This window comes from Sprattus sprattus (assembly GCF_963457725.1).
Source record: "Sprattus sprattus genome assembly, chromosome: 20".
In the NCBI taxonomy this organism is placed as follows: Eukaryota; Metazoa; Chordata; class Actinopteri; order Clupeiformes; family Clupeidae; genus Sprattus; species Sprattus sprattus.
Genome location: NC_137918.1, coordinates 18,131,822 through 18,142,828, shown reverse-complemented (window position 1 = coordinate 18,142,828; position 11,007 = coordinate 18,131,822). Strand labels below are relative to the sequence as shown.

Below are 11,007 nucleotides of genomic sequence, written 5' to 3'. Positions count from 1 at the left end.
ATTTCAGAATGGTACCAAAACTAGATGCCTATAAAACCATACCTCAAAAAGTGTCAAAATGTTACATAGTGTAACTTTAAGCCTTTATGCTTTTTACTTTTATTTATTTGTGTTTACTTTAATTTGTGTCTACATTTATAATACATCTATTCACCTTGACTGCTAAGCACTTTGGTACGACTCCTGTTGTTTTTAAATGTGCTGTACGAAATAAATAAACTGCCTGACATTAAGTTTAACAAACAAACATGGGTATAAAGCATGCCTATCATTTGATCATGACATTGTGATTATATTAATATGCAACTGAAAAATGTCCCTCAAACTAGACTTTGAACTTCCAAGGAAATTACCGTGTCATAGTGAGTTCTGCCACTCCCATGCTTTAAAATGTTTGCCTGATATATCAGAGAAGAAAAGACAATCAGGTGAAAAGAGGGAGAGACATGGACTAACACTGGTTTCGCTCACTGGACCAGCACCATGCTGCTCAAATGCTTGTGAGTTTAAGGTGTAAAAAAGTACATGGATAATCCTGATGTACACAATTAATGTCATTCAAACTAAGCAGCCATTTACGCTCTGCACCAAAGTGGCAATTGTTCACGTGTACTACCCATATGCACAGTATATTCTGGGAGATATAATTAAGCATTGGGTTAATTTTAGTCCACTAGTAATTTGGCTGCTTTCACCCAAGTTGAAATTTAAATGTAAGTCAGACCAGCACTGTACAACATCTAAGTACTAATAAGAGTTATGCAGTTTGCATATTTGCACGAACTAAGTGTTCATGCATATAAGCCGCCATCCATGGGTTGGTTGACGAAAAACAACTTGGAAAGCATCGTGGAAGGCATCATGCTCAAGACGGAGCTCTCCACTATTCTTCCAAGGTTGTTTTTCACAATGTGGGTGTGTTTCACAAACACTGAAGGATTATGTCCTATAGTAACCTCAGCTTGTTTTCCCCAGAAGTTTAATGTAGGGACGGGAAAAACACTGAATTAGAAGTAGGACTAGTTCAGGCTAGCCACAGCTGCTGATATAAACACATGGTTTGGGCTCCAATGTTCTCTCTGTAGTTGGTGGAAGCAGATATAAATCCAACTTTAGTCTGAAATTCCACATGGGTAATAATGTGTGGCACTAGTGGTTGTTTACATCAAACTGATGTTTTGGAGCAAGACAGCTGGGCCCTGTGCCCTAGATCACACCTACCAGTTCCAAATACTTTCCCAAACATGCAAAAACTAAATGTTCCACACACTGGATCAATTACAGGAATCTTGTCTTGTAAAACTAGTAGCTGTTAACCTAGTTACAATTGTGAAATGTTACAGATGTAAGGTGAAATATCTTTGTATCACTTGTCGTGGGATTGAATGAAAAACACTGAAGTAGAAACAAAGTCACTGCAACTGGCAAATGGACTGCATGAGACTTTGACACTTTGCATGAAAAATGACTTCTGACAAAACTCGGTTAAACGTTCCCAACTATAAAAACAAGTACCAGCCGAAAGCACAGCAACACTCCTGAAGACAGCAAGCCGTCTTTTTTGCCTTTCTTGGAATCGAGACACCCTCTTGTGGACATAAAGGGAATCCCAATATTCTCAGTACCATGAGCAGGGTCATAGAACTGATGTGTGAAAACACAGAGACACACTTCAAAGGCTCATTTTCAATGTTCATAACTTTATGTTTGGGGTGTATAGAGTAGATTTACATGCTTCAATATCCTAAAATCACATTTAATTACATATAACACACTAAAGGAAAGCATAATAGGTCCCCTTTAAAGTGTAACTGCACCCCAAAACGTGCGCTGTAAACAAAACTATATGACAGAATTTTGATGGACCACATCAATGCGGGTGTTAATATTGACAAGACCAAATCATCAAAACAGGCAGAGCCTTGGAGTCTAATGGGAACGGCAGGTGTGTTTATCTTTCATTCACATGACAATATAATTAAAATCTAAATTAACTTCAAGACGAGGCCAAAAGTAGCTGGTACATTTGTGCATGGTGTTGCTTTAATTCATGGACTGACATCCTTGACATTTACCACTCAGTTGAGAACAGACAGGTGCAAAAAAAAAAAAGCAGTTGAATATGTAAACAAACCTTAACTATATTTACAATAAACCCAGCAACAACTGCTCAGAGGAATGGGACTTGATATATTAAAGTTAATGACGCCGTAGAGTGAGTTTGCCTGCCTTACCAAGAGATGGCGCTGTAATGAATAAAATCAAGGCACCCTATCTTTATTTCGCAAGCTGAAAACAGGAGGGCAGGATTTGTGACACACACTTTCTAGGGGAAGACCATGAAGCTGAAGGACTAAAAGGCAATTTATCATTCAACAGCCAATGCATTTACATTATAAATGGAAGACACTTGTTAATGAAAATAAATGTAATATAGCTCTAATTAAACCTATTTGCTCAATGAGAAATAGGATGATAGCAGTGTAGTAACATAATAGCAGTTTAATGCTTTGGACATAATCATATCAGGTAAATGAGATAAGCTGGACTCAGACAGCGCTTAGGGATTAGATCATATCTGTTGTGTGTTTCCCTTTCCGACTCAGGAGGGACACAACTAACACACAAAGAAACAATAAGCCCAAACTAAAAAGTGTATGATAATTTGGTTATATTCCATCAATTCAGCTGCACATCCATGTGGATTGACAGAATTGATATCCTTCTATGTCCTGAACATGTTCACTCTTAGAGAAATGTGTCAAGAATGCTAAGATCAAGCGTTTGGTCCACAGGGAGTAGGCACACTTGCCAGTGGTCCTTCACTACATTGTGAGTGGCCTTCAATGAAAATGACTTCTGAATAACTTACGCATACTACATTGCAATACAGCAAATACATTTGGTCTGATATTTGTCTGTAATTTGATCATGAATCCAGGCAATATAACGCTGTATTTTTCATTCAGGTCAATTTCCAGCTCTTGTGGTGACCGAGCTGTCTAGCTTAAACACAATAATCACATTCAAGCACAGCGAGTTTGTTTTGAATTCTCTCTACTTTGTCTACAACTGGAGCAGTGATTCATTATGATATTATATTCATTCAATTTCATTCATCAGCACTGACTGACAAACAAAAACCAGGCCATCTAAAGGCAGAGACAGAGAGGGAAGACAACCCTCACTGGCCACACGCTCGCCAGCATCATTTACTTCACATGAAAAGAGGCCCGGCTGTGTGTGTGTGTGTGTGTGTGTGTGTGTGTGTGTGTGAGTGTGTGTGTGTGTGTGTGTGGCTGATTCTCAAGACCTTTTTTTTTGTGGAGAACCTTGAAACAACAGTAATCCTTTAAAACATTTCATACTGTAAATAACTACAAAATACTACATTTCATACTGTAAATAACTACAAAATACTACATTTCATACTGTAAAAAACGACATAACTACACTAAATGTACAGCGTTGAGATACACCTCTTCAACTTCAACCCCGCAGGTCTGCATTGCCTTCAGTGCAGTTCCTGTGCTCAAACCTTAGCTTACTCTGGTTCCCTTCTTCCTCCCCCCACATCCCCATTTGGCCATTAAGGTGTGACCTGTCTGTTTAATCTAACAAATCCTATGCCTTTTGTAATGCTTTTTTTTCCCACATCCCTTTTCAGTATTTCAAGTAAGCCTCCTATAAGGGATGTAAACTAGTTTGGGGCTGAAATGTGTGAACCAGCCTTCTCAGATAATCTGTTTAGATCGGCTGAGGTAGAGCAGAGGTCATTCCACCGGGCATTAAGGTGTCTACTGAACTGTGGCCAGGTTTCCAAGCCACAGAACAACAGTTAAAAACGGAAACAGCTTGACAGATTGTTTACCTGTTGTGGGGTTTCAGACGTAGACCAGCCCTGTTGTTTACCTGGGTGAATAAGACTTTGAGGTGATGAGATGATTTGCACATTGTGGTGAGACGTGTGTCACCTAGGAGACAGCCTTTGTCACCTACAGATACCCAAGTTGGTGGACATCTAATAAATTGGTCTGCCAGAATTGACACTGAACTATAACATCACAAGTGTATAACACACTCTTATTGCCTGTGAATTCAACTCTTACATTTATGAATTTACAATGCAATTTTTCATAGATAAGAATTACTCATGCTGTCAGTGTGTTGTAGCCTAACGACTATATGTTGTAGCAAAGCATCACACCACTTACCTCATACCAGAGGGGACCACGCACATCTGAAGTGTGTTTTGACAGTGCAAGTTTCTCTACTCATGTGAACCAACTCATCTCAAAGACAACTTTAAGAAAATTAGAAGAACATGTTTTTTGTAAGTTTAATTTTCAGATTACATAAGAAGGGTCTCCTCCTCTATAGAGTGTGCTCCTGATAAACCTAATAAAACAGTATGTGTGTGTTACCTATGCCTATCTCGATCTTAGAGTTCAAGCCTTAAATCACAGCACTAATCCTTTGACTGTATTTTTAACTCTGGGTTAGACAGTAAAAGCAGTAATTGGATTAGTGCATCAGCGAGGTGGGGGGATAAATCCCCGGTCCACACTCTTGATCTTCTGGCTCACTGAAACACACACTGTGGAAAGTCCTTCAGCAACAGCCATTGCATTTACAGCTGCAGTGGTGAGGGGGCATTTTTTACCTGTCTTTTTTGCTTTTGAAAATGAGGAAATTAAAGGGCATAGACCTTCATCTCTCTTAGTTGTGTCGGGGTGGAAGAGTTTTTCTTTTTTCTCATTTCAGCCACTGCATCTCTTGCTTTTTGTTTTGAGTGACCTAGAGAATATGGATACCACACGGATGAACATGAAAAAGCTGAAAAAGAGGCGCTCCAGCCTTTTTGCCAGCGTTAAGCTCAACACAAGCTTCTCTCAGAGTGGAGAAGAGGAAGAACGTGCCTTTCCTTTTTCTCAGGACAGCTCTGTCAAGGCATGGACATCTATGGACAATTTGGACAGTCCATCGACAAAACCAGAGCGACGGAAGTCAAAAGACGTGGGGAAGAAACCAGCTGAAAAAACGGCAAAGCAACCAGTCAGGCAGTCATACACAATTAATGTCAACGTTGGAGGAAGGGTCTTTAACATCCCTAAGCACCTTGCTGCACGGCACCCTAAAACCAGAATTGGTGCCTTAGTCATGTGCACAGATCGAGTGAAACAACTGACTTTTTGTGACGATTACTCCGTCCGCATGAATGAATTCTTTTTCGACCGGGACCCCACTTTTTTCCATTACATTTTCCACTTCTACTGCAGCAATGTGTTGTGGGTCATGGAGAGTTTGTGCCCCATCCACTTTGAGGAGGAGATGGAGTATTGGGGCCTGCACTTGAGGGACAGCCCCCGGTGCTGCCGCATCCTGTACGAGGAGAAAGTGGATGACATTCGGGAACAGTTAAAAGTCAACAAAGAGCTGATGGCAGAAATCCAGGCGCCACACCACGAGGACGGCTTCAAGACCATGTTCTGTGGTCGCGCCAGAAAAATACTGTGGGATCTGATGGAGGACCCCTACTCTTCCTTGCCAGCCAAATCCTTTGCTGTTTTCTCAAGTCTCTTTGTCATCATCTCTATTGTAGCGATGACTCTCAACACTGTGAAGGAACTTAAACATTACAAAGTGTATGGCAGGACCTACATGGAGCACGTGGAGGTCTACTCCATTCTCTTCTTTACCTTTGAGTACTTCCTTCGCCTGCTGACCACCGACAACATCGGTGAGTTTGTGAAGAGTGCACTTAACTTCGTGGACATTTTGGCGGTCATGCCTTACTTCCTTCAGCTGGTGTTTGAGTGTTTCGCAAACCCAGAGGACCTCGCTACTCAAGGTGACCTCAAGACCATGACTAGGGTCAGCAAGGTCAGCAAGGTGCTCAAGGTGGTCAAACTCATGCGCATCTTCCGCATCCTCAAACTGGCAAAGCACTCGACTGGCATGCGGGCATTCGGGTTCACCCTCCGTCAGTGTTTCGAGCAGGTCTGTTGCCTCTTCCTCTTCATCATCATGGGCATCTACACCTTCTCCGCCCTGATGCACTCTGTAGAGGTCGATGAAGTCGGGACACCCTTCAGCAGTATACCAGACGCATGGTGGTGGGCTGCGGTGAGTAAGCAATACTTTGTAGTCCTGTGTTTGGCGGTAAAGATTACCTTTTTTATCTCAAAGACATATTCATAGCCAAATGTACAGTAACTGCGCATGTGAGTAACAGTCACTGTGTTGGCACTAGTTAATAGGATCACCTTCTACTGCAGGTCACTCTCCTCGTTCTTCATATTCCTTCATGTACATTAGATGCTAAAGGTGGCAGTCAAATTATTCATGTCATTTGGTGAAAAGTCCAAAAAAATGAATGAATTATTTTTTACATTAGATGAATACATGATCTTTAAGTCTTTAAGTTGTAGGACACGACTCACACCAAGCCTATTCTTCACTAAGGGGCTCTGGTTGGATTTGCCCATCAGATCCTAGATGTAGATACTGTCTGTGAATCCATGGAATCTATTTAGCAACTTGATTTGATTGCAAACTAATTTGAGGACTAAACTAGTTTCTTGTTAGGATTTAGCATTATCATGAACACATACAGATGGAAGCTTTGGAAAAACTCAACCGCGCATTAATGATTAATGATATTATTGATTAATACATCCATAAAACAGGTGCATCTACAGTGATGAACGATTCCCTAAAGCCGAATACTGCCTCTCGCTCTCCCTACAGGTCAGCATATCCACTGTGGGGTATGGCGACGTGGTGCCCATCTCCTATCTGGGTCGAATGGTGGCGTTCTGCTGCATCTCGTTTGGCATCATACTGAACGGCATGCCCATCTCCATCCTCTTCAACAAGTTCTCTGACTACTATGCCAAGCTGAAGGCACAGGAGTGCACCTACACCAACGTGCAGCGCGGCCTCATGCTGAAGGAGCGCCTGCAACGCAGGTTTAAAAACTGCTGTGAACCTCTCGAAGAGTCAGACGACGACGCCACACCCGTCGCTCAGCACGACGGTCAGCACGGCGGTCAGCACTGAGGAGCCATCGTGAGCATCATTATCCTCATCTTAACCTTCACAGTTTCTCATGCCTTTACCAGCTTGTATGGACTCCGCAGGTCTGCCTAAAGGGCTTCAGGTTCTGATAGGGTGGCTTGGTATTGTTCTCCACCAGGATGAGGGAAGGTAAGCCAGAAGCTTTGGCTCACAAATAACGTCAGATCATCCATCCTTAAGACGGGAGTCACCCCATGACAACTGTCTCTAAATATAGATCCTATTGGCTTCTACAAAAGCAGTATAGTGCTGCAGTCTTGCCCACAAAATACCAGACTCAAGGGAAAGTATGTGGATTTGGTAACATATTTGACCGTGTTTTATGATGTAGATTTGAAAATATCAATAATATGATTATTGATCTCCTTTAAATGAATCGTTTCAAAATGAAACAAATCATTAGCATGTGCTCATAGCACACTGGTTATAAAGTAACAATCCATAATAGCTGAAAATTTGACGGTAATTCTAAACAAAATAAAACCAAAAAAGGACCAGTGACTTGTAATATCAATGTTTATGTCTTTTTCACATGAGCCGGTGGGCAAGTTTTGGATGTGCTCACTTCAGCTTGAACATCTCAACAGGTCAAACAGCCGGGTATTCAATAAAAGCAAAGAAACATCCAATAATGTGTTACTCAATGATGATTTCTGGCTGAAACTAAGGATATCTCGCTTCTACTGTCCACTAATAAGTTGTTTTGCAAACCATGATCCATTCACAGAATGTAAGCTCTAAAGGAAAGGAAGAGGTAGAAATGGGCAGTGCAGCAATATGGTTTTGTCTTGTACTTTCTAAACCTTGTGAATATGACATTGAAAGTTTTTTTGTGATTATCTACAACATAGCATTAGTTATGTTGGATTATTTTTATTAGGATAACCAATTTAAACACTTTTCCATGTACTTCAGTATTAAGGTAAGGAGATACAAGTCATTATATTTGCCTATGTTCATCAGACACAAGTTTTCCTTGGTATTTCGAGAGATAGCTACTCAGTTATATTAAGTTCAGCTTAGTTAAGCTCAGGTGATCTCCCAGTGAACACTGTTTTTGGCTAATGTGAACGACACACTATGTTTAGAGTTGATTGATTGACATATGCGGTACCTACAGCCTCAGATATGATACTCTTCCATTGTGAGCTCTTCTTAACTGTCTTCCTTCTAAAGAACTTTAACCCCAATTACAGCTTGCGTTCAATTTAGAGCTTTATTTATTTTGGCAGGGACACTTGGGACATTTTGGAAGTTCTCTCCGTTCAAGAAAGCCATGCAGGACCCACATTAAGAGGAATTCATTTAGAGGATTTCATTTACTTTGCTGAAAGGCTTAACATTCACACACAGTGAAAATCTTATGTCTTTCAAAATGCTGGTGATATGCAATTTGGAAACTCTTTTTTGTTTCAAAATGAGCATTTAAAAAATGGAAAAGCAGGCCAATTAAATGTGTGATATGCATATGGACTGTATATGTGGGCCTTGTGCTTTTAAGACATACAAATGGTTTCCACGATTTACTTTCTGTTGTGATTTGTCAAATCTGTGCTCTGTCTCAACACATAATACTTTGGCAGATATTATGACTGAATAAAATATCTATCCAAGTTATTGTACACAAATCTTTATTTCTCAGAGGTTCATGCTGCAAGCTTGGAGATGAAAATGAAGAGATTATCTAAAAATGACCAGCATCCTGAAAATGAGTTAGAGTTTTATTGCGTTATAACTTGTACATACTTTGGTCTGCATAATCTCATAAACTGGCAACTGTAACATTTCACAGCAGAGAAAGCACACATATAGAGTACTACAAGGTGAGAGTCCTCACTGAGCAGCCTTCATGCCCAATAGGATTAAAGGATAAAGATGCTGCTGACCATCAGTGGTTTGAATGTTCGGCATCAGTTTAAGGTATGGTCAGGATGAATAGTTCTGCCAGTTGCATGTTGGTGGAGGGAGGCCAGCTAAAGTTTATCAAAAATTATGGAACACAACAGAGCTCAAAAAGTTCAAGTATCTGCTGACGCACTTTGTGGGAGATCAGTACATTCTGGGAGAGTTTTGCATCGCTGGGGACACTTTTATGAGGTCCTTTTATGAAATGCTGACGGGTCGGCGTCTACCGGGCGTGAGCGCACAAACAGAACCGAACGTTGCTTCTTTGGTGTAACTTACAAACATAAATCTTTTTTGGAATGTGTTTCTGTATCCTGGAGTATTTATCCTTGACCCCTGAACTTCAGTCATCAGCCAAGACAAAATTATGACAATGCATAATATGTCAGACACAGAAAGTTTGCAAAAACAGAGATCAGTTGATATAGAATGTAGAATGTACCACTATGAAGATGCTCATAATGAAAATCCATACTGATTAGTGTCACATGAGTTTTTGCACATATATTTGAATATCTTCTAATACACCAGAATTGTGTAAAATAATCTTTTGATGCTGAGACTATCACCCACACAAATACCTCTGTTTCCGCTACCAATCCATCACTACCTGACAATTCTTTATCGCAAGAGAGTTCTAACCTTCACAACGATTCCTGAGACCAGAACATTTTTTTCTACGGTCAAGGTTTCCAAATGGTCCTGGCATCAACTAATAGACGGAGGAGGTTGTGGAATATATAAATGCTCAGTGGACTCTGTGAGGTTACACTTAGCAAGACACTGTTAAGGGGCAACGTGGCTAAACAAACCAAAACCACCTTTAATCTTCCCTGGATCTTCACACCATGAGCGCAAAAATCTTCATTCTTCTCCTGGTTTGTCACCTCATGGTAGACACTCGGGCAAAGTCTAATGACGTCAGGATAAAACTTTGTGGTCGTGAGTTTGTCCGGCAGGTCATTTCCTCGTGTGGAAGCTCTCGACAACGCCGCCACGCTCCTGAACTCCTCGAAGAGGCCCACAGGGACAACTACAGTAGGTGCAATTTAAAAAAATTAAAAAAAGAAGCTCAGCAAGCTCTCACTTTGAGGTTCAATCGCCCTTCTGACTGAAACGCTTACTTTCTCCCTGGGCAGGTGACCTCCTCGACCACATGAGCAGTGACCAGTCCCCCAGCTCAGGCGACTGGGAGGATCAGCAGCAGAAGCGGCATCAGGAGTGGACACTTGAACATGTGGCTTCCACTGGCCAGCGTGGGACCCCACTACAGGACACTTGGACACCACTGCAGGGCACTGGGACACCACTAGAGGGCACTGGGGAGCCGGAGGTCCAGCGTGTCCGTCGAGACACGGGCCCAGCGGGCGTGTGCTGTCGGTCAGGCTGCACTATCAGCGATCTGGTGCAGTTTTGTTGAGATCCTATGATCTTCAGTAAAGTGGTCTACGTGTTTTATTTAATTCAGCTATTTAATTTAAGTATTTATTGCTGGACGGAAGATTATGAGATGCTTCTGACTATTACCTACTGAAGCTTAAAACCAGCACACCAGACAGCTTGTCACTGAGATGTATGCCACTTGGAGGTTTCTGTTCAAAAGATCACTGTGGTTTGGAATAGCTTCTTGACTATACTGTTTGAGGCTTGTTTTTTTCAAACATCTTGCTTTGTTAATTTCAGGTCATGGTACAATAAAGCTTGGAGAGTTAATACTGGAAGTCCTTCTTGTGTTTACAATGTTTTGTAAAAGAGTTTCAAACTGGGAACGAATTTCAAGTAATCTCTATGAGGCCTTTTCTTTCCTTGGTAAACATTGAGGTAACAAAACTCATCTTACCTTTTCAATACTATCCTCAGGTGTATAATCGGAATAATGCATAGAATCAAGATCTTTTGCCGTTTCTAAAAGTTTGGTTCAATCAGATGAAACCCTGTTTATGAGTTGGACTGTGGGCTTTAATACAATGAATCATTATTTGATATGCCAGATTACATTACAAATATGATATTCCATTATTT

General features: G+C 41.1%; 2 protein-coding genes across 2 annotated transcripts; both read left to right on the top strand.

Annotated features, from left to right (window-relative positions):
• Positions 1-4,806: 4,806 nt before the first annotated feature.
• On the top strand, positions 4,807-7,062 carry LOC308381626 (potassium voltage-gated channel subfamily V member 2; the record flags this gene model as incomplete). The annotated part of the gene is made up of 2 exons (XM_080859214.1): positions 4,807-6,126; positions 6,751-7,062. The coding sequence occupies 2 exons, from the start codon at positions 4,807-4,809 to the stop codon at positions 7,060-7,062; spliced, it is 1,632 nt and encodes a 543-aa protein (XP_080715340.1).
• Positions 7,063-9,833: 2,771 nt separating this feature from the next.
• On the top strand, positions 9,834-10,405 carry insl3 (insulin-like 3 (Leydig cell); the record flags this gene model as incomplete). The annotated part of the gene is made up of 2 exons (XM_080858702.1): positions 9,834-10,023; positions 10,125-10,405. 2 exons carry the CDS (start codon positions 9,834-9,836, stop codon positions 10,403-10,405), a joined length of 471 nt encoding a protein of 156 aa, XP_080714828.1.
• Positions 10,406-11,007: the final 602 nt, after the last annotated feature.